This window comes from Neofelis nebulosa, chromosome 7, assembly GCF_028018385.1.
Source record: "Neofelis nebulosa isolate mNeoNeb1 chromosome 7, mNeoNeb1.pri, whole genome shotgun sequence".
Taxonomy (NCBI): domain Eukaryota; kingdom Metazoa; phylum Chordata; class Mammalia; order Carnivora; family Felidae; genus Neofelis; species Neofelis nebulosa.
Window position 1 is genome coordinate 10,601,283 of NC_080788.1, and position 21,605 is coordinate 10,622,887.

The 21,605-nt window shown below is 43.1% G+C and overlaps 1 protein-coding gene across 5 annotated transcripts in view; it reads left to right on the forward strand.

The window, feature by feature from the left end:
• SV2B (synaptic vesicle glycoprotein 2B) overlaps nt 1–21,605 on the forward strand; it is a 208,142-nt gene that overhangs the window by 113,420 nt on the left and 73,117 nt on the right. For all 5 annotated transcript variants that reach the window (XM_058736680.1, XM_058736677.1, XM_058736679.1 and 2 more), the window contains exon 2: nt 10,606–11,448. In XM_058736680.1, the coding sequence (XP_058592663.1) occupies nt 10,998–11,448 (451 nt within the window). In that variant the 5' untranslated portion in view covers nt 10,606–10,997. The remainder of the gene's footprint in view (nt 1–10,605; nt 11,449–21,605) is intronic.

Consider the following 21,605-nt stretch of genomic DNA (forward strand, 5'->3'; position numbering starts at 1 on the left):
GTTTCCAGGAGATACCTATCTGACAGCAGGAGAGGAAATATGGGTATTGGGGATCAAACTTACTAGCTGTGTGACCTTGGCAAGTGACTTGACCTCTCTGAGTTTCTGTTTTCTATGGAATAGGGAAATGAGGATATCTATCTTGTAGTGTTGTTAAGTTAAATGAGATGATACATTTTTGGTACTCCAGTGAGAAAATGTTGCTTTCCTTCTACCTAGAAGGCAGTGTTTTCCATCTGGGTGGAATTCGCCAGCTCTCCATCCAATCATCCGGAGATTCCTGCGATTTTTACCATATCCTTGGCAAATATCATACATCACCTGTGCTTCCGTTTAATTAAAAAAATGAACTCATTCCTATTACCAGAAAGCATTTATTAAGAAAGGAAACGATATCACTCCTCTAACCATAGGGTAACTATAAAAACAAACACAATGAAAACAATACAGTGTTATTATGTTACTGATGTTCAGCTAGGTACTATTCTCTGCTAAAGACTGTGAATGTAACGCTTCTTTTCACTTTGTTGAAGAAGGGTAAGTCGCTAGTTGGCAGGTAGGTGTTAGAGCTGTGCTGGTTCCCTCAGGAAGATTTTGATTTCCTTGACAATCAAAGGGATTGAAAGGACCATGAAAATACATTCGCCCTTTCTGTATGTGATTCAGTGTTATTTAATGCCACATTTGAACACCCTTTGCAACTAGGTCGGGTCCCACAAAAGATAGCCTCTTCCACTTTGGGAACACTGGCCTAGGGCATCAATCATCTGGGAGCAAAATATTAGCACATGACTGCAGGCACATGGGTCAGGGTCAGGATCTCCAGAGAAGGGAGCTGGCGTGGGGTGGTGGGGAGCAGCGGTCAAGACCCTGGCCTGGGATGGGGAGGGGATTCAGGGCGGGCTGCAGCAGACTAGAGTGCTGAAAATCCAGAGGGTCTCCCCTCCAAGGCTGCAGATTTTCTGCTTGTGGGGTGAGGTTAAGGCTTTTATTGTCCTTTTGGCTCTGCAATGCGTTGCTGCAGGGGTTAGTGACTGTGTAGAAATGCATGTCTGTGTGTTGGGCATTTATATAATAATAGCTGTTTTTAGCGAGCTCTGTCTTGGTGATAGGCACTGTGCTGAGGTTTTTGAACATATTAACTCATTTAAATCTCGTAACATCCCAATGAATAAAAACCCATATTCCCTTCATTTCACACATGAAGAAGCTGAAGCTTAAAAGCTAAATAGCTCTCCCTGATTCTCTGAGCTTGTAAGCGTCAGAGCTGGTAACTGTAAATGTTCATGGCAGGCAAGAATTTTCTTTATGACATCACCCAAGGCAAGAAACAGCATTAAAAATGTTTTTCTTAATCAAATTACAGTAGTGTTGATAAGATGGCCATTATCAGTCTTGGTTGGGGCTTCCTTCCCCACTCCATTGGACCACTTAAGTGGTCCCCCAAACATTGGGGGTACCTGGCTCTTAGTCCATGGCATGTAGCCTTGTTCTAGCTGCTACTCAGGGCTGCCCAAAGGAGCAAGCTTTTTGCCATCCGCTAGGCAGTTCCAGTTTGGATGAAAACACTGACACCACTCAACAGTTCTTGATTCTGTTTACAGATTGTACGACTGGGTGCAACCCTTGTTGCTGATCCCAGAGCTGCAGGGTTAACAGCCTATGTAGATACTCCCCAGCTATCCCTCATCCAGAGTGCTACTTTCAAGAGGGACTGGGTTCCATCTCCTTTCAGGAAACTCACTTCCTATTTCAGTCTCCCATCCAAGTACTAACCAGGCCCTACCCTGCTTAACTTCCGAGATCAGACGAGATCGGGCGCGTTCAGGGTGGTATGGCCGTAGACTCACTTCCTATTTCGAAGAGTTCTCCTCTCTCAGAGTGTGGGCACCTCATCTACACGTCAAAACACCAGCTTCTCTTCCTCTTCCCTTCTAGCTTAGTGCCTGGAAGGGTCTAATTGTCTGAAGACTTGGTTGAAGCCTTCTTTGGCTTCGCCCTTGAATCAGCATGTGCACACACACACACACACACACACACACACACAGAGAGAGAGAGAGAGAGAGAGAGAGAGAGAGAGAGAGAGAGAGAGAAATGTAACCTGCTTCCTGCAGAAAGAAAAACCTAAGCCAGAAGTTCTTGACCTTGAGCAAGCACAAAATTACCTGGAGACCTTGCTAATAAAACAGACTTCTGCCCCCTTTCTGTTTCATAAGATTAGGAATGGGGTCCAGGATTCTGTTTTTAACTGGCACGAAATGATTCTCCTTTCTCTTGCAGGTGGTTTGAGAACCACACCATGGAAAACACTGATCCACCTTTAGCACACCGAGGAGCAGAGAGAGAAAATGAGCACTTCAGGGAATGCTAGGCAAACATTAACATCTTAATAAGTAAGTCATCCTGCCTATTTACATAATGTAAATACATATTAGCAATATATGATATTATGGAAACTATTGGTATAATGATATAAATATACTATTTACCTAGCATTTCCACCTACTTTATAGTGTGATCATTTTCTTCTTTCTTAATAAGTCCTTCAAAAAACAAAATTTTATAACACCATAATATTTAGCTGTATAAATATACTAACTCTTATTTACCTGTTCCCTGTTGTGTAATACGTTTGTTTTCCAAGTTTGGTGTTGTAAAAAATATGTTGATTAGCATACTTCTCCATAAATTGTGCTCTTGTTTTTGTATATAAAATTTTTCTTTTACATTTATTTATTTTTGAGAGACAGAGTGAGACAGAGCACGAGCAGGGGAGGGGCAGAGAGAGAAGGAGACACAGAATCTGAAGCAGCCTCAAGGCTCTCAGCACAGAGCCTGACACAGGGCTCAAACCCATGAACCGTGAGATCATGACCTGAGCCGAAGTTGGACACTCAACCGACTGAGCCACCCAGGCACCCCATCTTGCTTCTGTATTTTAAAATGAAGAAACATTCTGGGGTGCCCGGGTGGCTCAGTCGGTTGAGTGTCCAACTCCTGGTTTCAGCTCAGGTCATGATCCCAGGGTTGTGGGATTGAGACCTGCATCGGGCTCTGCACTGAGCCTGCTTGAGATTCTCTTTCTCCCTATGCCTCTCCCCCTCTCCCCCTCCATAAAATAAAATTTAAAAATGTATAAAATGAAGAAGCATTCTGAACATTCCTATTACTATCAAGGATTTAGTGTTGCTTTGAAATACTTGCTGTTTTCCTCCCACCGAAAAATCAGGTGGTTTGGTTCTCGTCTAATAATCAATCGTTTCTCACTCCTTGGAGACTAGCTTCCTGTTTTAACACAATAGAAATAGCTGGGTGATTCAGCTAAGAAAGGAGAGAAGTGCTTTTGTGTCACGCTAATGAGCCAACGGTGTTGTAAGTGGGACAAGGACAGTGATGGCGGGGTGCCTCAGAGAACACCATCTCCCAAAACCAGCCAGATAAGCTTTGGTCTTTTCAGCCCACTGGTTGGCGTCAGCTACCCCAGCAACATCAAGCAGTGTATTTCAAAAAGCATTGCAGGTGGCTCAAACCTATCATATGGTCAGGAAGTTGATAATAAATAACTCAGGCAGTCCTTGGAACCCCAAGCACCCCAACCATCTCAGCTGGGAACATGGCGTTAATAGAAAGCTCGTGAGGGAGGTGAAAGAGTGAATGAATGACTTCTTGTGAAAGGTGGCATCTTCAGGATGTCAGTTGATCTGACTTTTTTTTTTTTTTTTTTTTTAACAAAGGTAAACCATTTGGTCTAGTTACAGCAAGTGCAAGGGCACTCTGGCCCATGGGCCATTTTAGACTTGCTTCCAGCCCAGCACTAAATAGCTATTAACCTTCTTTCATGAGCAAATATTTTCAAAGACCTTCTGTGGTTAGAGGCTCTGTGTTTGGTGTTGTAGGTGCAAAAATCAGTAAAACCCAGGGTGTTATCTATCCTAGAATTGCTTACAATCTCTTGGCAGGGAGACATATAAACAATTATGATAAAATATGATAAGAGAGATATGTGCATGATGCCATGGGACCTCTTGGAATAATTCTAAATGTTTAAGAATAAAGAGCCATCCAATTGCCAAAAAATGGTTTATCTTTTGGCTGCTAAAGATGGTTGCTCTTAAAAGACACTACCCTAGATATTAAAATAATAACAATTATGTTTTAAATATTACGTAGATAGTTCGAAGCACTGTCACAGATACAGAAGAAAATGTTGAGTCTGAGACTGGAAAGGACTTTAAGAAGTCACCTAGCACAGCCCCTCATTTTAGGGACCTCAGAGAGTGAATGACTCATCCAAAGTCCCACAATGACCTGATGGTAGAGATAGGACTATAATTCAGGTCCGATGTCTAGTGGTCCAGTGGTCTTTCTCTTAACACAGCTGATAGTATTTTGTGCTGAGTCCCCCTGCCCTCTCTTAGTACTCATTATTGGCATGACCTACACAGTTAGGATAGGAATTTAAGGAAGAGGTGTTTGCAAAGCTAACTAACACATTGGACATCTCATTAGTATCCGTCTGAGTCTGTTGACTTCCCTATGTCTTGTTCATGTAAAATAGAATTACAGTAAGGTTCTCAAATAACATTTACTCAAGTTATACATTTATGTGCCTCATTTCCCCTTACATTTAAGCCAAATAGTTTCAGGAGTACCCTAGTCTAGCTCATGTATTGGGGTACTGGTCCTTCTGGTCCAGATTATCTGCCATTTTCTTCGGCCCTGACTCACTGGGGAGAATTTCCCATCAAGGCCATTTGTAACAAAAGACACAGCTGCTGCTGATTCCTGCCAAGGAGGCCAATAAGTGTTCCCAGCTTTCCAGGGGTGGGCATATGTTGTTGTTTTTTTTTCTCTCGGGTAGATTCTTAGGGTGGAATCACTGGGTTATTTTGTAAGAGCATGCTTAACATTTTAAGAAACTGCTAAACTGTTTTCCAAAGGAGCTGAACCATTTTTCATTCCTTGCAGCAACATATGAGGGTTCCAGTTCACCACATCCCTGCCAACCCTTGCTATTGTCTATCTGTTGATGGGAGCTGTTCTGTTGGGTGTGTGGTAAATCTCATTGCGGTGTTAGATAGGTTTTTATTCAGGTCTTTCACAGCACTTAATATAGAAATATGCAGTTTGAATCTCCAGAACAGAATGCCATGTTTCCTAAACTTATTTATTCTAATTCTCTTTTTCTCCCCCTCTGAAATGAGCGTATTAAATGCCTAACTTTCTACAGCACACATTTTGGGAAGCGTTACATCACTTTATTATAATATTATTTTTAGCTTTGTTCTCTGTGATATTTAATTATGAACAAGTGTTTACCACACAGTGATGCTGAATCAAACAGCACAGACTCAGAGGTTTGTAGAATGTGAGAGGTGAGGGAAGAGGCTGACAAGGTTGGGGTTGGCGTGTTTTTGAGAGGCAGTGGTTTTCTTGAGAAACTAAATGTCACTTTGTTTTTATCTGCACTTGATTCCCCAGCCTGGCCCAGATGGACCCCACATCTCAAGCAGAGCTAGGCCGGGCTCAAGCTGAGATCCTGGCTCCATGTTAATTGTCAAGGCACAGTCAGATAATGATCATAATGACAACAACGACAATGAAAATCAGATCAGATTTGTATCAATCACATCTGTGCTAGGCAGCATGCTAAGCCTTCTTCATGGATTTTCTCATGTGGGTATTTTTTATCACAATCATTTTACAGATAAGAAAATTGAGACACAGATGGTTAATAGCTTGCGCTCAGGTCAGAGGAAATGGTGGAGTCAGGACTTGAACCTTATGACTCCAGAATTTGTGCTCTTGAACCACTCTGTTGCATATACCCCTCTCCCACCTCCCCCCGGCAAAGGCAGTTTGAAAGAAGTCAAAGATTTTTGTTGTTTTAATTATACAGCAACCGGAGGATTCTGGAAAGATTTCCAGTCCAGAGTTTGCCCCCCCTGGAGTCACCACTGTCCTGGTCACCTCACTTTCTCCTTCTCAGCTGACAGGAAATGTACACTTGTTCTCCTGTGGGAGTCTCCTTCCTTCTCTTCCAGTCCCATGGCTACCAACTTTTTTCTGGGCTTAATCTCACCTTTGGATTATTACCAAACACACACACACACACACACACACACACACACACACACTTCTACTTAGTTTTGTCATCCCTAGGTTTTATCTTAAAAACTAGGCCACATATCCCCACCAGGGAGATCATTCTAGATCCCTGCTTTGTGTGATATGCTGCTGTGGTCACTTCAGCAACTGTCATGGCTCCTTTCGCTCAATGGAAAATTCCCAGTCCCTGAGCAGGGCATTCAGACCGACTGCTCTTTTCTTCCCCACTGTGTCTCCTGTAAGTTTTCCTTCATGCATCATCTGCTGTGGGCACGTGCTTCTTTGCTGCCCAGACAAGCTAAGCCAAGTTGTTCTCCATGACTTTGCTGATCCTTATTTCCCAGCCTGAAGTGCCTTCCTCTCAATTGCTGGCTTCTTTGAGGCCTTTCCTGCCCTTGGAAGTCCCCAGGATGCTATTTCAGCACATCCCAGCCCACAAGGACCCGTCCCTCTTCTGAACTCCTTGGGAGAGCCTACAATCATGATGTTTTTAGCATCAGTCTTGTTTACTGTGAAATGAGTATAATAATAATCCTTGCCTCATTGGGTTGTTGTCCTGGTTAAAAGGCCTGAAGCACATGATACACTTAGCATAGCACCTGGGCACAAAGCCACGAGGCAAGTATTCAATAAATAAAAGATAATATTGTTAATAATTAAGATTGTCATTTTTATTACTGTATGATGCTTTGTGTTGTTTTATCTGACTCTTTCATGAGGAGCAGACCTCTTGAGAATGGGGCTCAGGTCAGGTTGGTATCTATCACAATGCCTCAAGCACCAAAGACCCTGGGGGATGTTTGTGGGGGGTAGGCACCCAAAGCCCAACCTGTGAGTCAGAAGCTTGATGTCACTCTTAGCTCTGCAGGCAACTCAGCCTGTGACCTTGAACTTGTATCTTTGGAGTCCAGTGTCTTCCACCTTGTACATCATTCTTAAGGCTCTTTGTGAACTTCAAATCCAATCCTTGATGCTGGTTCTCTGTGTTTATTTGGACACATTCTTTAATTTCCTTGAAGCCTTGGCTTTCATCCTACATGAAATGGAGAGAATAATCTTGCCTCACTATTGGCTGTGAGAATAAATGAGGTATTGCTTTTCAGTGAATGGTTGCTCTTGTGGTTATTTTATTATTGTTCTTCAGTTGATAAACCCTTGGCTTGTCAATGGTGTTGAATGTGTTAGTTTACTGGGGCTGCCATAACCAAGTTCAGCAACTTGGGTGGCTTGAAGAAATTCACTGTCTCATGGGTCTGAAGGCTAGAAATCCACAATCAGGGTTGGTTCCTTCCAAGGCCAGTGAGGGAGACTGTTCCAGTCTTCTCTGTTAGCCTCAGGCATTCCTTGGCTTATGGATGGCATGCTCCCTGTGTCTTGACCTCATCTCTCTCTTCAGATGGGTCTCTGAGTCCACATTTCCCCTCTTTATAAGGTCACACCAGTCATACTGGATTAGAGCCCACCCCAATGACCTCATCTTGACTCAATTACTTCTATAAAGACCATAGTTCCAAATAAGGTCACATTCTGAAGTACTGGGGTTTATGGCTTTGGTGCACCTTCTTGGGAGATCACGTTTCCGCCCATTGCACTGAAAGTGATTGATGGTTGTATTCTCTAGAAAATGCTTTGCTGGAAAAATAACTTGGCACTTCTCAATGGAAGAGAAAACAACCCACAACACCTGACAGGGATTCCTCCCTACTCTTCTGCACTAGTCACTCACAGCAGCTCATTTCCCTGGATCAGATGAGTGGAATCAGCTTTGACGAAGATCTGCATCTTTCTGCAAAACACGAGTCCAGGACCTCTGCCCCTCGAGACAGTTCCCACGTGTACTTTTAGAATTGCAAATCTATCGTTTCTGGTTCATGACATTTTTGCAGAGCCCCCAGGATGGAAATAACACACAAGATCTCAGGCAGTTGGCATTCTTTCTCTGTTTTTTTTTTTTTATAGCACTTTGCAAAACTCTCATGCTGTAAACATGCGATTTATAGTCCTTCTGTGGTTCCTAAATGGATATAATAAAAACAGATTTAGAATATTATTCTGACATGGTTCAGGCCAGCATGGTCTAATACAAATTTATTTACTGGGGTGGGTGAAAAATCTGAAAAGATAAAGTGAGAATCAGTCCTTAGTAAATCTTTCTTGCTAACTCTCATGATCATTTCTGAGAAGGCAGCCCACTGGTGGAGTCCTTGGGGTGTTTGTGGAAAATGCAGATTTTCAGGTACCACCCCCCATTTCGCAGGTTCAGAGTCTTTGGAGGAGGGGTCCTGGGATTTGCATTTCTAGTAAGTCCCTCAAGCCCCTGTCATTCTGGCTCACCCTTCGTTTGAGAACCCCTGGTCTCCGGCTTCGTCCAGAAGACGTATGTTTTGTTTTTGAGTCAGATGTGTTCCAGAACTGGAGTCTGTCCAGGGCTGAAGGTGAGAAGAGCTGGGCAGGCAGGTGTGGGGCGGGGCACCCAGGGATGTGCCGTCAGCACGGTGAGGATGAGTGTGTGCAGTCCGTTGTGGGGTAGCATCTGCTGAGCTTGGTGAGAAAGGTCCATGTGGATTTCAGATGGGACAGGGAAGGTTGTAAAGGTTGAAGGCACATATACATGACAGCAGGTGGGTTGAGCTGGGGAGTGGGTTTCTGGCGGCCCCAATGAAGGAGTCTGGCAGCCAGAGAGAGTTGAAGTGGGGTCCTGTGTGTGGGAGGGGCCTTGCCTCCACCCCTGAGGGCTGCTCGATGAGAGGCTGGGGAGCCCCCCCACCCCAGGGAGCTGTGTGCAGATTAAGATTCCTGAACTTGAACCAGCCCCTCTGTGTGCTCTGGGAATCTGCATTCTAAAGCCCTCCGGGTGATCTAATGTGACACTCTCTCTGAATAGCATTTGGAAGGCACAGGGGCCATGGAAAGAACTGACCTTGGGAATCAGTGGGCCTGGCGTTGGGTCCTAGCTATTTGACCTTGACCTGGCTCCATCTGAGCCATAGTTTCTTTATCTGTAAAACGAAAGTACAGGGGCGCCTGGGTGGCGCAGTCGGTTAAGCGTCCGACTTCAGCCAGGTCACGATCTCGCGGTCTGTGAGTTTGAGCCCCGCGTCAGGCTCTGGGCTGATGGCTCGGAGCCTGGAGCCTGTTTCCCATTCTGTGTCTCCTTCTCTCTCTGCCCCTCCCCCGTTCATGCTCTGTCTCTCTCTGTCCCAAAAAATAAATAAAAAACATTGAAAAAAAAAAATTTAAAAAAAAAAAAAAAACAAAAAAAAAAACGAAAGTACAAATACTTTCTTCTTGTTTTGATTGTTGTGAGAGTTAGGGCTAAGGGATGTGACACATTAAAAAAAATTTTTTTTTAATGTTTATCTTTATTTTTGAGATGGAGAGAGACACAGCATGAACGGGGGACAGGCAGAGAGAGAGAGGGAGACACAGAATCGGTAGCAGGCTCCAGGCTCTGAGCTGTCAGCACAGAGCCTGACACGGGGCTCGAACTCATCAACTGTGAGATCATGACTTGAGCTGAAGTCGGCCGTTTAACTGACTGAGCCACCCAGGTGCCCCAGGGATGTGACACATTTAAGCACAGTTTCTGGCACACAGTAGACTTCATTAAGTGGTGACTCCAAACCTTGTGAGAACTGAGATTCAAGAATTTAATTGGTGCAGGGTGTGGTAGTCATGGGGCATAAGAATCAACAGGTGGCCCCAGGGATTTGACTCTGCTCTGACAATAGTGTCCTGGTTTCTAGAATTGGGGCTACCAAAAAAAAAAAGAGCAACAATAATGTCAGAGCCTCAACAGTGTTTACCATGCAGATCTGATACTGTGCTAAGCATTTTATGAACAACCTTATGAGTTAGGTACTCTTGTTATCCCCATTTACAGATGAGAAACCTGAGGCTCAGAAAGACGTGAGCATGGTCACACAGTCCTTATGTGTCAGACTCAAGCCCTCTGGCTCTGGGTCTTCAGCAGCTTTTCCTGCCTAGTTAAGTCAAGTCCAGGGTCAGAGTGGCCTTCAAACCACAGTGCTGAGTCTTTGGAGAAATGGTCCTGGATATTTGCCTCACCTTTCTAGATGTAAAATCATATGGCCGCTTCATAGCAAAGCTGGCATTTTCCTAACAGAAGCTGGTATGTAAGAAACCTACCCTGTTGCCAAAGGTTTGATAAATTCTAACAGAAAATCTGTAGCACAAAATTGCCTTGTATTGAGAATCCTTTGCCTGCTTTCTATTTAGTTCTTGTGTTGAGTTGACGCCCTTCACAGGTTCATCAACCCTTCAAAGGGCCTCTCTGACCCTCTGCTTTTTCTCCCCTTACTCTTTGTCTCACTGATTCAGTCCTTATTCATTCGATACGAATCTGAACGTCTAATCAAGATTTCCTCCACCTAACCCCTGAAGCACTGGCATTAGTAAATATATTTAATTCTGAGAGTATTTTGTGAGAATTTCTGCATTTTGTAACACTTCTCTCTCCCTTCTCTGCACTCCCAGGGCATAACCTTCAGTAGCAGAACAAATCAGGCCAGCCAGCACGCTGCCAAGTCCTGTGGGCTCCTTGTCAAGGAAAACAGCTGGCCCCATTTCTAATCAACATCTCCCCCACAAAAACACTGCTGGGTCACTGAAGGAGACTAGACTAGAATTTGAAACTTTCCAAAGACTCGCAATAGACATTGAGTGCAAAAGGATACTTACTTTGTCTTTGCCCGCATCTGCTCTATTTGGGAGACGAGAAGGAGAATCACCCAAGGAGTCACACGAACAGATTCTACATTGAGACCTCTACACATATAATGGGTGATGGTTATTGAAACAGCCCAAACCTCTACCAAGAAGTGAGAGATATAGCTCAAGAGGTGACCAGGCAGTCCCAGGACCAAGGAATGGATGACTACAAGTACCAGGACAACTATGAGGGCCATGCCCCCAGTGATGGCTATTACCGTGGCAACGAGTCCAACCCAGAGGAGGATGCACAGAGTGATGTTACAGAGGGCCACGATGAGGAGGATGAGATCTATGAGGGGGAGTACCAGGGCATCCCTCACCCAGATGATGTCAAGGCCAAGCAGGCCAAGATGGCACCCTCCAGAGCCGATGGCCTTCGGGGCCAAGCTGACCTGATGGCTGAGAGGTTGGAAGACGAGGAGCAGTTGGCCCACCAGTATGAGAACATCATCGAGGAGTGTGGCCACGGGCGTTTCCAGTGGATCCTCTTTTTCGTCTTGGGTTTGGCTCTGATGGCCGATGGAGTGGAGGTGTTCGTGGTGAGTTTTGTCCTGCCCAGTGCAGAGAAGGACATGTGTCTGTCCAGTTCCAAAAAAGGAATGCTTGGTAAGTAAAATTTCCAAAGATCATTCTCTCTGTGGCATTAAATTATGAAGGGGAAAGAGCAGTAAAACTTGCATAGCACCTGTTACTATTAGACACCTTAAATCTATGACAATTCCCTTGCGATGCTATCACTTTACATCCATTTTGCCTTTAAGATATTTTTGTCTCAGAGAAAATTAATTGACTCAAGTTTATCCAGCTGGTAAGTATTGGAGCTTGGATCCCTGCTTAGGTCTTCCTGAATCTCAACTTCTTGGTTCTTTTTCCAAATCTCATTGCCTTTTTGAGAGTCACATTTCTCTCATCTTCGTATTAAAACCAACCATCTTCTACATTCAAATGACAAATACATTTTGCGAGTGGTAGGCCAGAGGCCTCTTCCTCTCTGTCCTCTCTGTGTCCTTCTAGAATCCAATGGCACCTGCTCCTGGTTTCTCTTGTATGTAAGTGTTAGTGGGCTGACTGCCCGTGTGCCTTGGGGATGTACGCTGGGCTGAGCACACCCCCAGAGCCCCTGCAGGCCACTGGGAATCACACTGTGAAGCACAGATGAATTCTACAGGAGGCAAGACCAGCCTTGCAAATCAGTAATGAGACTAGCAACATCAGAACCAAGCATCAGATGTCAGAGCCTGAGACAGAGGATTTTGTGTAGAGAGAGGTTGGCACGAACGGCGTGGTGTGGAAGAGATTGATCATAATACAGACAAGGATTTGCCTCGATCATTAAATGTCTTGCGAAACATATCCATTCTCTAAACTTGAAGTCCGTATGATTGATTATTTAATGAACATACAGTTATTGTGAACTTGCTCTGAGTCATGTTCTTAATCCTCAAGAACTAAAAATCTATCTAGCAACTTAGCTCATTCATTCAACAAATATTTATTATGCATATACTGTGTGCCAGTCTCTGTGCTCAGCCCTTGGGGAGAAAATATTGAACCAGACAGACATAGTCCCTGCCTCTCAAAGAACTTACACACAGCAGGACAAACAGGCATTGTGTTAACGATGCGTTGACAGATAAACACAGAGGGTTATGTAATTACTGTAGAGACGAGTGCTATGAAATGCCTCGTGTGGTTCTCTTCCGCGATACTAGCTTTAAAGTAAGGGTTGGCAGACATGTTCTATAAAGATCCAGAGAGCAAATATTTTAAGCTTTGCAGGTACAGATAGTCTCTGTGACCACTACTCAACCCTGCCTTGGCAGCACAAAAGCAGCCATAGACAACACACAAACACATGGACATAACTGTGTCCCAATAAAACTTTATTTGCAAAAAAAGGCAAAGGGCCAGATGTAGCCTATGGGCTGTGTAGTTTGCCGGCCCTGATTCAAAGCCACTATTAATAAGATTGAGACATTAAAATAAAGAAAACATCTGCAATAAAGACTCATTTCTGGAAGCTTTTAAAGTTTGTTTTCTCCATTTTTGCTTAACTAAGGGACCACTGAAAATAATTAAATTGCGTCAGGGGTGATTGTTAGGGAACCCAAGGAGGCTGCGTATGTACAAGCAGAAGGAGTAACTTGAGGAACAAGAATATTACCCAAAGTTTTTATTTTTATTTATTAAAAATTTTTTTTAACGTTTTATTTATTTTTGAGACAGAGAGAGACAGAGCATGAACGGGGGAGGGTCAGAGAGAGAGGGAGACACAGAATCTGAAACAGGCTCCAGGCTCTGAGCTGTCAGCACAGAGCCCGACGCGGGGCTCGAACTCACGGACTGCGAGATCGTGACCTGAGCTGAAGTCGGACGCTCAACCAACTGAACCACCCAGGCGCCCCTACCCAAAGTTTTTAAACACCAACAGAAGTTTAGTTGCTTTTTTTTATTTTTTATTAAAAAAATTTTTTTTAATGTTTTATTTATTTTTGAATGAGACAGAGTGTGAGCGGGGGAGGGGCAGAGAGAGAGGGAGACACAGAATCTGAAGCAGGCTCCAGGCTCTGAGCTGGCAGCACAGAGCCCGACGTGGGGCTCAAATCCACGGACTGCAAGATCATGACCTGAGCTGAAGTCAGACGCTTCACTGACGGAGCCACCCAGTCGCCCCAGTTTAGTTGCTTTTTAAAATTCCTTTCTTTCTTTTTTTAATAAGGGCAAAAACCAAAACAGACCCCAAGCCTCCAGCCAAACCATACAGTCCCCAGTTGATCTAAACATATCCACAGCATTGATTTGTTTTGTGGTATTCTCAACAGAAAACCTGGGTCCCTGTCAGGCCAAATTGGCAATGTCAGTAATAATTTCATGTCCCCTTGGTCTCTCTGCCACCTTGGTGCCTGGCAGTCTCGTGACAGAGCTGTCACGGCTCCTGACAGCTCCCCGGACAAATGCTGGGAGTCGAGGGAACGTGGTCCTAATCTGGAGAGTTCATGTTTGTGCAATTTTGCTTTCAGTGTTTGCCAAGAAGGTGCTATGACTCAGCCCAAGAAGGGCAGGGAAGACTTCCCATGCACTCAGCGGACCCCCTTTGTGGGCAAGGAAATGGATCCGGGGAGGTGGATGACGGGAAGGTCTCCAGGGACCAGCATTTCCACATGCTGTTTCTTCTGACCTTCGTGGTCACCATGGTGGTTAGGGAGCAGTTTCATCCTGTTTGTACGCATCAGGAAACAGGCTTGGAGAGCCATATCCTAGGTTACACAGTAATCATTGCCGGAGCTGGGATTCCAACCCAGGTCTGTCTGGTTTCAAAGTCTACACTCGTTCTGCGACACCATACTGCCTTTCTCTCATACACGGTCTTGGGAAAAGAGGTTATGCTATGGGGCGGGTCTGCTTTCCATGTCTTCAGGCACCTGGTAGGTTGCTTAGAGTACCATAGACTGCTTCCCACAGAGAGGCAGCATGGTGTGAGAAATGACGGTGTGGGCGCTGGAGTCTGGCCACTAGGGTTTGGCCACTGGTATGTCATTTATCAGCTAGTGACCTTGGGCAGGTCGTAAATTCTCCGAGTTTCCCGTATGTGGATGAGGGTGATAATACTTGGTGTGTGTGTATGTGAGGACTAAGTGACATAAAGCTGGTAAAGCAACCAGCTCTCCGTAAGTCGTGAACCACTGTTAGTTGTCGTTACTGTATATCCTGACATTCTCCTTCCCAGCACTGGCCGCAGATTATAGTCGCAGTGATACAGGAGCAGCATGCACTCTGGAGTTAGGTGGCCTGGGTTTGAGTCTTAGTAGGATGATTTGGGGAAAGTTGCCTCACTTCTCTGAGCCTCAGTTTCCTTGTCTGCAAAATGGAGATTGACAATAGGATCTACTTTGTAGGGTTTTGTGACGATTCAGTGAGTTCGATGTATTTAACTTGCCTGAAACAGTGCTTGCACATAATAGGTGCTCAAGGTATCTCAGTTGTTGTTGTTGTTGTTGTTGTTGTTGTTGTTGTTATACAGGTGTTATTCTTACTAAACTGATGGCTTGATAATGATGAACCACCCAAATTCAGGGCTACATCTTCTCAGGTGATGACATTGCATATTTTTTTTTCAGCCTAAATTATTTATCGCAGGCTTTTAAGATCAAGCTGCCCTCCCTTGGGTGGTGACAATGCCTCCTCATTTCTGTGCTAACCCAGTTCTAGCTCTCTTTCCCTTTCCTCTGTGTGTGTGTGTGTGTGTGTGTGTGCGCGCACACGTGCGTGTGTTTGTATGTGTTTAAGACTTAATTTTTTAAGAGCAGTTTTAGCTTCACAGCCAGAGAGGAAGGTACAGAGATTTCCGGCATGTCTCTGCCCCTACATGTGCCTTGTCTCCTTCCATTACCTATATCACCCCACCAGACTGATACATTTTTTGTAATTGTATAACCTACATTGACACATTGCTATTACCCAAAGTTTGCACTTTACTTTTGATTGGTCAATTAAAATTGTACTTTACTTTTAATTGGGCTGACTCTTGGTGTTACACATTCAATGCAATGACATGTATCTATTATAATAGTATCATACACAGGTAGTTTCACTACCCTAAAAAATCCTCTGTGCTCTGCGCATTCAGCCTTTCCCTGACTCTGACCCCTGGAAACCACTGATTTTTTTTTTTCTGTTTTTGTAAGGTTTTGCCTTTTCCAGAATGTTATAATAGTTGGGTCATACAGTATTTATGTAGCCTTTTCACACTGCCTTCTTTCACTTAGTAATTTGCATTTACATTTCTTGCAAGTCTTTTCATGGATTGATGGCTCATGTCTTTTTAGTGCTGAATAATATTCCATTGTCTGGATGCACCACAGTTTATCCGTTCACCTACTGAAGGACATCCTGGTTGATTCCAAGTTTTGGCAGCTACGATAAAGCTGTTATAAACATCTGTGTGCAGATTTTTATGTGGACATAAGGTTTCAACTCCTGTGGATAAACACCAAGGAGTGTGATTGTTGGATCACATAGTAAGAATACGTTTGGTTTCGTAAGAAATTGCCAGTCGTCCAAAGAGGCGGTACCACTTTGCATTCCCATCAGCAGTGAATGAGAGGTCCTGCCACTCTGCGTCCTCACCTGGGTTTGGTGTCGTTGGTGTCCTGGGTTTTGACCACTCTTACACGTGTATCTCCTTGATGTTTTCACCAGCATTTCCCTGATGACGTACCATGCAGAGCATCTTTTCCTATGTTTATTTAGCAAATATGTGTCTTCTTTTGTGAGTGTCTGTAAAGGTGTTTGGCCATTTTTAAATGAGGTGCTTCCTGATTGTTGAGTTTGAAGAGTTCTTTGTACATTTTGGCTAACGGTCCTTTTTCAGGATGTGTCTTTTGCAAATATTTTCTCCTAGTCTGTGACCTATCTTCTCCTTTGGACTCTGCTTCTTTATAAAGAAGCAGAAAGAAAGTGATGCCCCTAGACTTGACTCCTTCTTGATGTTCCAGGAAGAGAATTCAGTAAGAGAACATTCTTTACCCCAAAATTCAGACCTCAAGTCATAGAGTATTTTGTTATTTTCTTCCTGGAATCAAATGAATCAGTTCAGAAAATAAGAGAAGTATCCTTAGGCCAGATAACAAAAATATCTGGGTGTCCCTGTGCCTCTTTCCTGAGCTTTTAGAAAGAAGAAAGTTGAGCTTCTTCAAGTGTGGAGGTTTAGGGGGTCACTTATCCAGAACTGTCTTTCTTCGGGAAGAAAAAGTTTAGGAGAACATTGTCAGCAATGAAGTCCCTATCCTGCTAACTCTCAAGCAGATGGTCTCCTTCCAGACAAGGAGAATGCATTCATTTGTTAATTAAAATGTTCATTCAGTTGCCCCTAGGTGGCTTAGTTGGTTAAGCATCTGACTTTGGCTCAGGTCATGATCTCACGGTTCGTGAGTTTGAGCCCCACATCTAGCTCTGTGCTGACAGCTCAGAGCCTGGATCCTGCTTGGGATTCTGTGTCTCCCTCTCTCTGTGCCCCTCCCCCACTCACGCTCTCTTTCTCTCCCCAAAATAAATAAACATCTAAAAAATTTTTTAAAATGCTCATTCATTATTACTTTTATTTATTATTATTTTTTTAATATATGAAATTTACTGTCAAATTGGTTTCCATACAACACCCAGTGCTCATCCCAAAAGGTGCCCTCCTCAATACCCATCACCCACCCTGCCCTCCCTCCCACCCCCCATCAACTCTCAGTTTGTTCTCAGTTTTTAACAGTCTCTTATGCTTTGGCTCTCTCCCACTCTAACCTCTTTTTTTTTTTTTTTTTTTCCTTCCCCTCCCCCATGGGTTTCTGTTACGTTTCTCAGGATCCACATAAGAGTGAAACCATATGGTATCTGTCTTTCTCTGTATGGCTTATTTCTCTTAGCATCACACTCTCCAGTTCCATCCACGTTGCTACAAAAGGCCATATTTCATTTTTTCTCATTGCCACGTAGTATTCCATTGTGTATATAAACCACAATTTCTTTATCCATTCATCAGTTGATGGACATTTAGGCTCTTTCCATAATTTGGCTATTGTTGAGAGTGCTGCTATAAACATTGGGGTACAAGTGCCCCTATGCATCAGTACTCCTGTATCCCTTGGATAAATTCCTAGCAGTGCTATTGCTGGGTCATAGGGTAGGTCTATTTTTAATTTTCTGAGGAACCTCCACACTGCTTTCCAGAGCGGCTGCACCAATTTGCATTCCCACCAACAGTGCAAGAGGGTTCCCGTTTCTCCACATCCTCTCCAGCATCTATAGTCTCCTGATTTGTTCATTTTGGCCACTCTGACTGGCGTGAGGTGATATCTGAGTGTGGTTTTGATTTGTATTTCCCTGATAAGGAGCGACGTTGAACATCTTTTCATGTGCCTGTTGGCCATCCGGATGTCTTCTTTAGAGAAGTGTCTATTCATGTTTTCTGCCCATTTCTTCACTGGGTTATTTGTTTTTTGGGTGTGGAGTTTGATGAGCTCTTTATAGATTTTGGATACTAGCCCTTTGTCTGATATGTCATTTGCAAATATCTTTTCCCATTCCGTTGGTTGCCTTTTAGTTTTGTTGGTTGTTTCCTTTGCTGTGCAGAAGCTTTTTATCTCCATAAGGTCCCAGTAATTCACTTTTGCTTTTAATTCCCTTGCCTTTGGGGATGTGCCGAGTAAGAGATTGCTACGGCTGAGGTCAGAGAGGTCTTTTCCTGCTTTCTCCTCTAAGGTTTTGATGGTTTCCTGTCTCACATTCAGGTCCTTTATCCATTTTGAGTTTATTTTTGTGAATGGTGTGAGAAAGTGGTCTAGTTTCAACCTTCTGCATGTTGCTGTCCAGTTCTCCCAGCACCATTTGTTAAAGAGACTGTCTTTTTTCCATTGGATGTTCTTTCCTGCTTTGTCAAAGTTGAGTTGGCCATACGTTTGTGGGTCTAGTTCTGGGGTTTCTATTCTATTCCATTGGTCTATGTGTCTGTTTTTATGCCAATACCATGCTGTCTTGATGATGACAGTTTTGTAGTAGAGGCTAAAGTCTGGGATTGTGATGCCTCCTGCTTTGGTCTTCTTCTTCAAAATTACTTTGGCTATTCGGGGCCTTTTGTGGTTCCATATGAATTTTAGGATTGCTTGTTCTAGTTTCAAGAAGAATGCTGGTGCAATTTTGATTGGGATTGCATTGAATGTGTAGATAGCTTTGGGTAGTATTGACATTTTGACAATATTTATTCTTCCAATCCATGAGCAGGGAATGTCTTTCCATTTCTTTAAATCTTCTTCAATTACCTGCATAAGCTTTCTATAGTTTTCAGCATACAGATCTTTTACATCTTTGGTTAGATTTATTCCTAGGTATTTTATGCTTCTTGGTGCAATTGTGAATGGGATCAGTTTCTTTATTTGTCTTTCTGTTGCTTCATTGTTAGTGTATAAGAATGCAACTGATTTCTGTACATTGATTTTGTATCCTGCAACTTTGCTGAATTCATGTATCAGTTCTAGCAGACTTTTGGTGGAGTCTATCGGATTTTCCATGTATAATATCATGTCATCTGCAAAAAGCGAAAGCTTGACTTCATCTTTGCCAATGTTGATGCCTTTGATTTCCTTTTGTTGTCTGATTGCTGATGCTAGAACTTCCAGCACTATGTTAAACAACAGCGGTGAGAGTGGACATCCCTGTCGTGTTCCTGATCTCAGGGAAAAAGCTCTCAGTTTTTCCCCGTTGAGGATGATGTTAGCTGTGGGCTTTTCATAAATGGCTTTTATGATCTTTAAGTATGTTCCTTCTATCCCGACTTTCTCAAGGGTTTTTATTAAGAAAGGGTGCTGGATTTTGTCAAAGGCCTTTTCTGCATCGATTGACAGGATCATATGGTTCTTCTCTTTTTTTTTGTTAATGTGATGTATCACGTTGATTGATTTGCGAATGTTGAACCAGCCCTGCATCCCAGGAATGAATCCCACTTGATCATGGTGAATAATTCTTTTTATATGCTGTTGAATTCGATTTGCTAGTATCTTATTGAGAATTTTTGCATCCATATTCATCAGGGATATTGGCCTGTAGTTCTCTTTTTTTACTGGGTCTTTGTCTGGTTTAGGAATCAAAGTAATACTGGCTTCATAGAATGAGTCTGGAAGTTTTCCTTCCCTTTCTATTTCTTGGAATAGCTTGAGAAGGATAGGTATTATCTCTGCTTTAAACGTCTGGTAGAACTCCCCTGGGAAGCCATCTGGTCCTGGACTCTTATTTGTTGGGAGATTTTTGATAACCGATTCAATTTCTTCGCTGGTTATGGGTCTGTTCAAGCTTTCTATTTCCTCCTGATTGAGTTTTGGAAGAGTGTGGGTGTTTAGGAATTTGTCCATTTCTTCCAGGTTGTCCAATTTGTTGGCATATAATTTTTCTTTTTTTTTTTTTTTTTAATGTTTTTTTTTTTATTTATTTTTGGGACAGACAGAGACAGAGCATGAACGGGGGAGGGGCAGAGAGAGAGGGAGACACAGAATTGGAAACAGGCTCCAGGCTCCGAGCCATCAGCCCAGAGCCTGACGCGGGGCTCGAACTCACGGACCGCGAGATCGTGACCTGGCTGAAGTCGGACGCTTAACCGACTGCGCCACCCAGGCGCCCCCATATAATTTTTCATAGTATTCCCTGATAATTGTTTGTATCTCTGAGGGATTGGTTGTAATAATTCCATTTTCATTCATGATTTTATCTCTTTGGGTCATCTCCCTTTTCTTTTTGAGAAGCCTGGCTAGAGGTTTGTCAATTTTGTTTATTTTTTCGTTGATCTGCTCTACAGATTTTTTAGATTCTATATTGTTTATTTCTGCTCTGATCTTTATTATTTCTCTTCTTCTGCTGGGTTTAGGCTGCCTTTGCTGTTCTGCTTCTATTTCCTTTAGGTGTGCTGTTAGATTTTGTATTTGGGATTTTTCTTGTTTATTGAGATGGGCCTGGATTGCAATGTATTTTCCTCTCAGGACTGCCTTCGCTGCGTCCCAAAGCGTTTGGATTGTTGTATTTTCATTTTCGTTTGTTTCCATATATTTTTTAATTTCTTCTCTAATTGCCTGGTTGACGCACTCATTCGTTAGTAGGGTGTTCTTTAACCTCCATGCTTTTGGAGGTTTTCCAGACTTTTTCCTGTGGTTGATTTCAAGCTTCATAGCATTGTGGTCTGAAAGTATGCATGGTATAATTTCAATTCTTGTAAACTTATGAAGGGCTGTTTTGTGACCCAGTATATGATCTATCTTGGAGAATGTTCCATGTGCACTCGAGAAGAAAGTATATTCTGTTGCTTTGGGATGCAGAGTTCTAAATATATCTGTCAAGTCCATCTGATCCAATGTATCATTCAGGGCCCTTGTTTCTTTATTGACCGTGTGTCTAGATGATCTATCCATTTCTGTACGTGGGGTGTTAAAGTGCCCTGCAATGACCACATTCTTATCCATAAGGTTGCTTATGTTTATGAGTAATTGTTTTATATATCTGGGGGCTCCGGTATTCGGCGCATAGACATTTATAATTGTTAGCTCTTCCTGATGGATAGACCCTGTAATTATTATATAATGCCCTTCTTCATCTCTTGTTACAGCCTTTAATTTAAAGTCTAGTTTGAGTAGCATGATAAATAGTTCTCCATCCCCTCACTCTCAATCTAAAGGTGTCCTCAGATCTCAAATGAGTCTCTTGTAGACAGCAAATAGATGGGTCTTGTTTTTTTATCCATTCTGATACCCTATGTCTTTTGGTTGGCGCATTTAATCCATTTACATTCAATGTTATTATAGAAAGATACGGGTTTAGAGTCATTGTGATGTCTGTATGTTTTATGCTTGTAGTGATGTCTCTGGTACTTTGTCTCACAGGATCCCCCTTAGGATCTCTTGTAGGGCTGGTTTAGTGGTGACAAATTCCTTCAGTTTTTGTTTGTTTGGGAAGACCTTTATCTCTCCTTCTATTCTAAATGACAGACTTGCTGGATAAAGGATTCTCGGCTGCATATTTTTTCTGTTTAGCACACTGAAGATATCGTGCCAAGCCTTTCTGGCCTGCCAAGTTTCAAAGGAGAGATCAGTCACGAGTCTTATAGGTCTCCCTTTATATGTGAGGGCACGTTTATCCCTTGCTGCTTTCAGAATTTTCTCTTTATGCTTGTATTTTGCCAGTTTCACTATGATATGTCGTGCAGAAGATCGATTCAAGTTACGTCTGAAGGGAGTTCT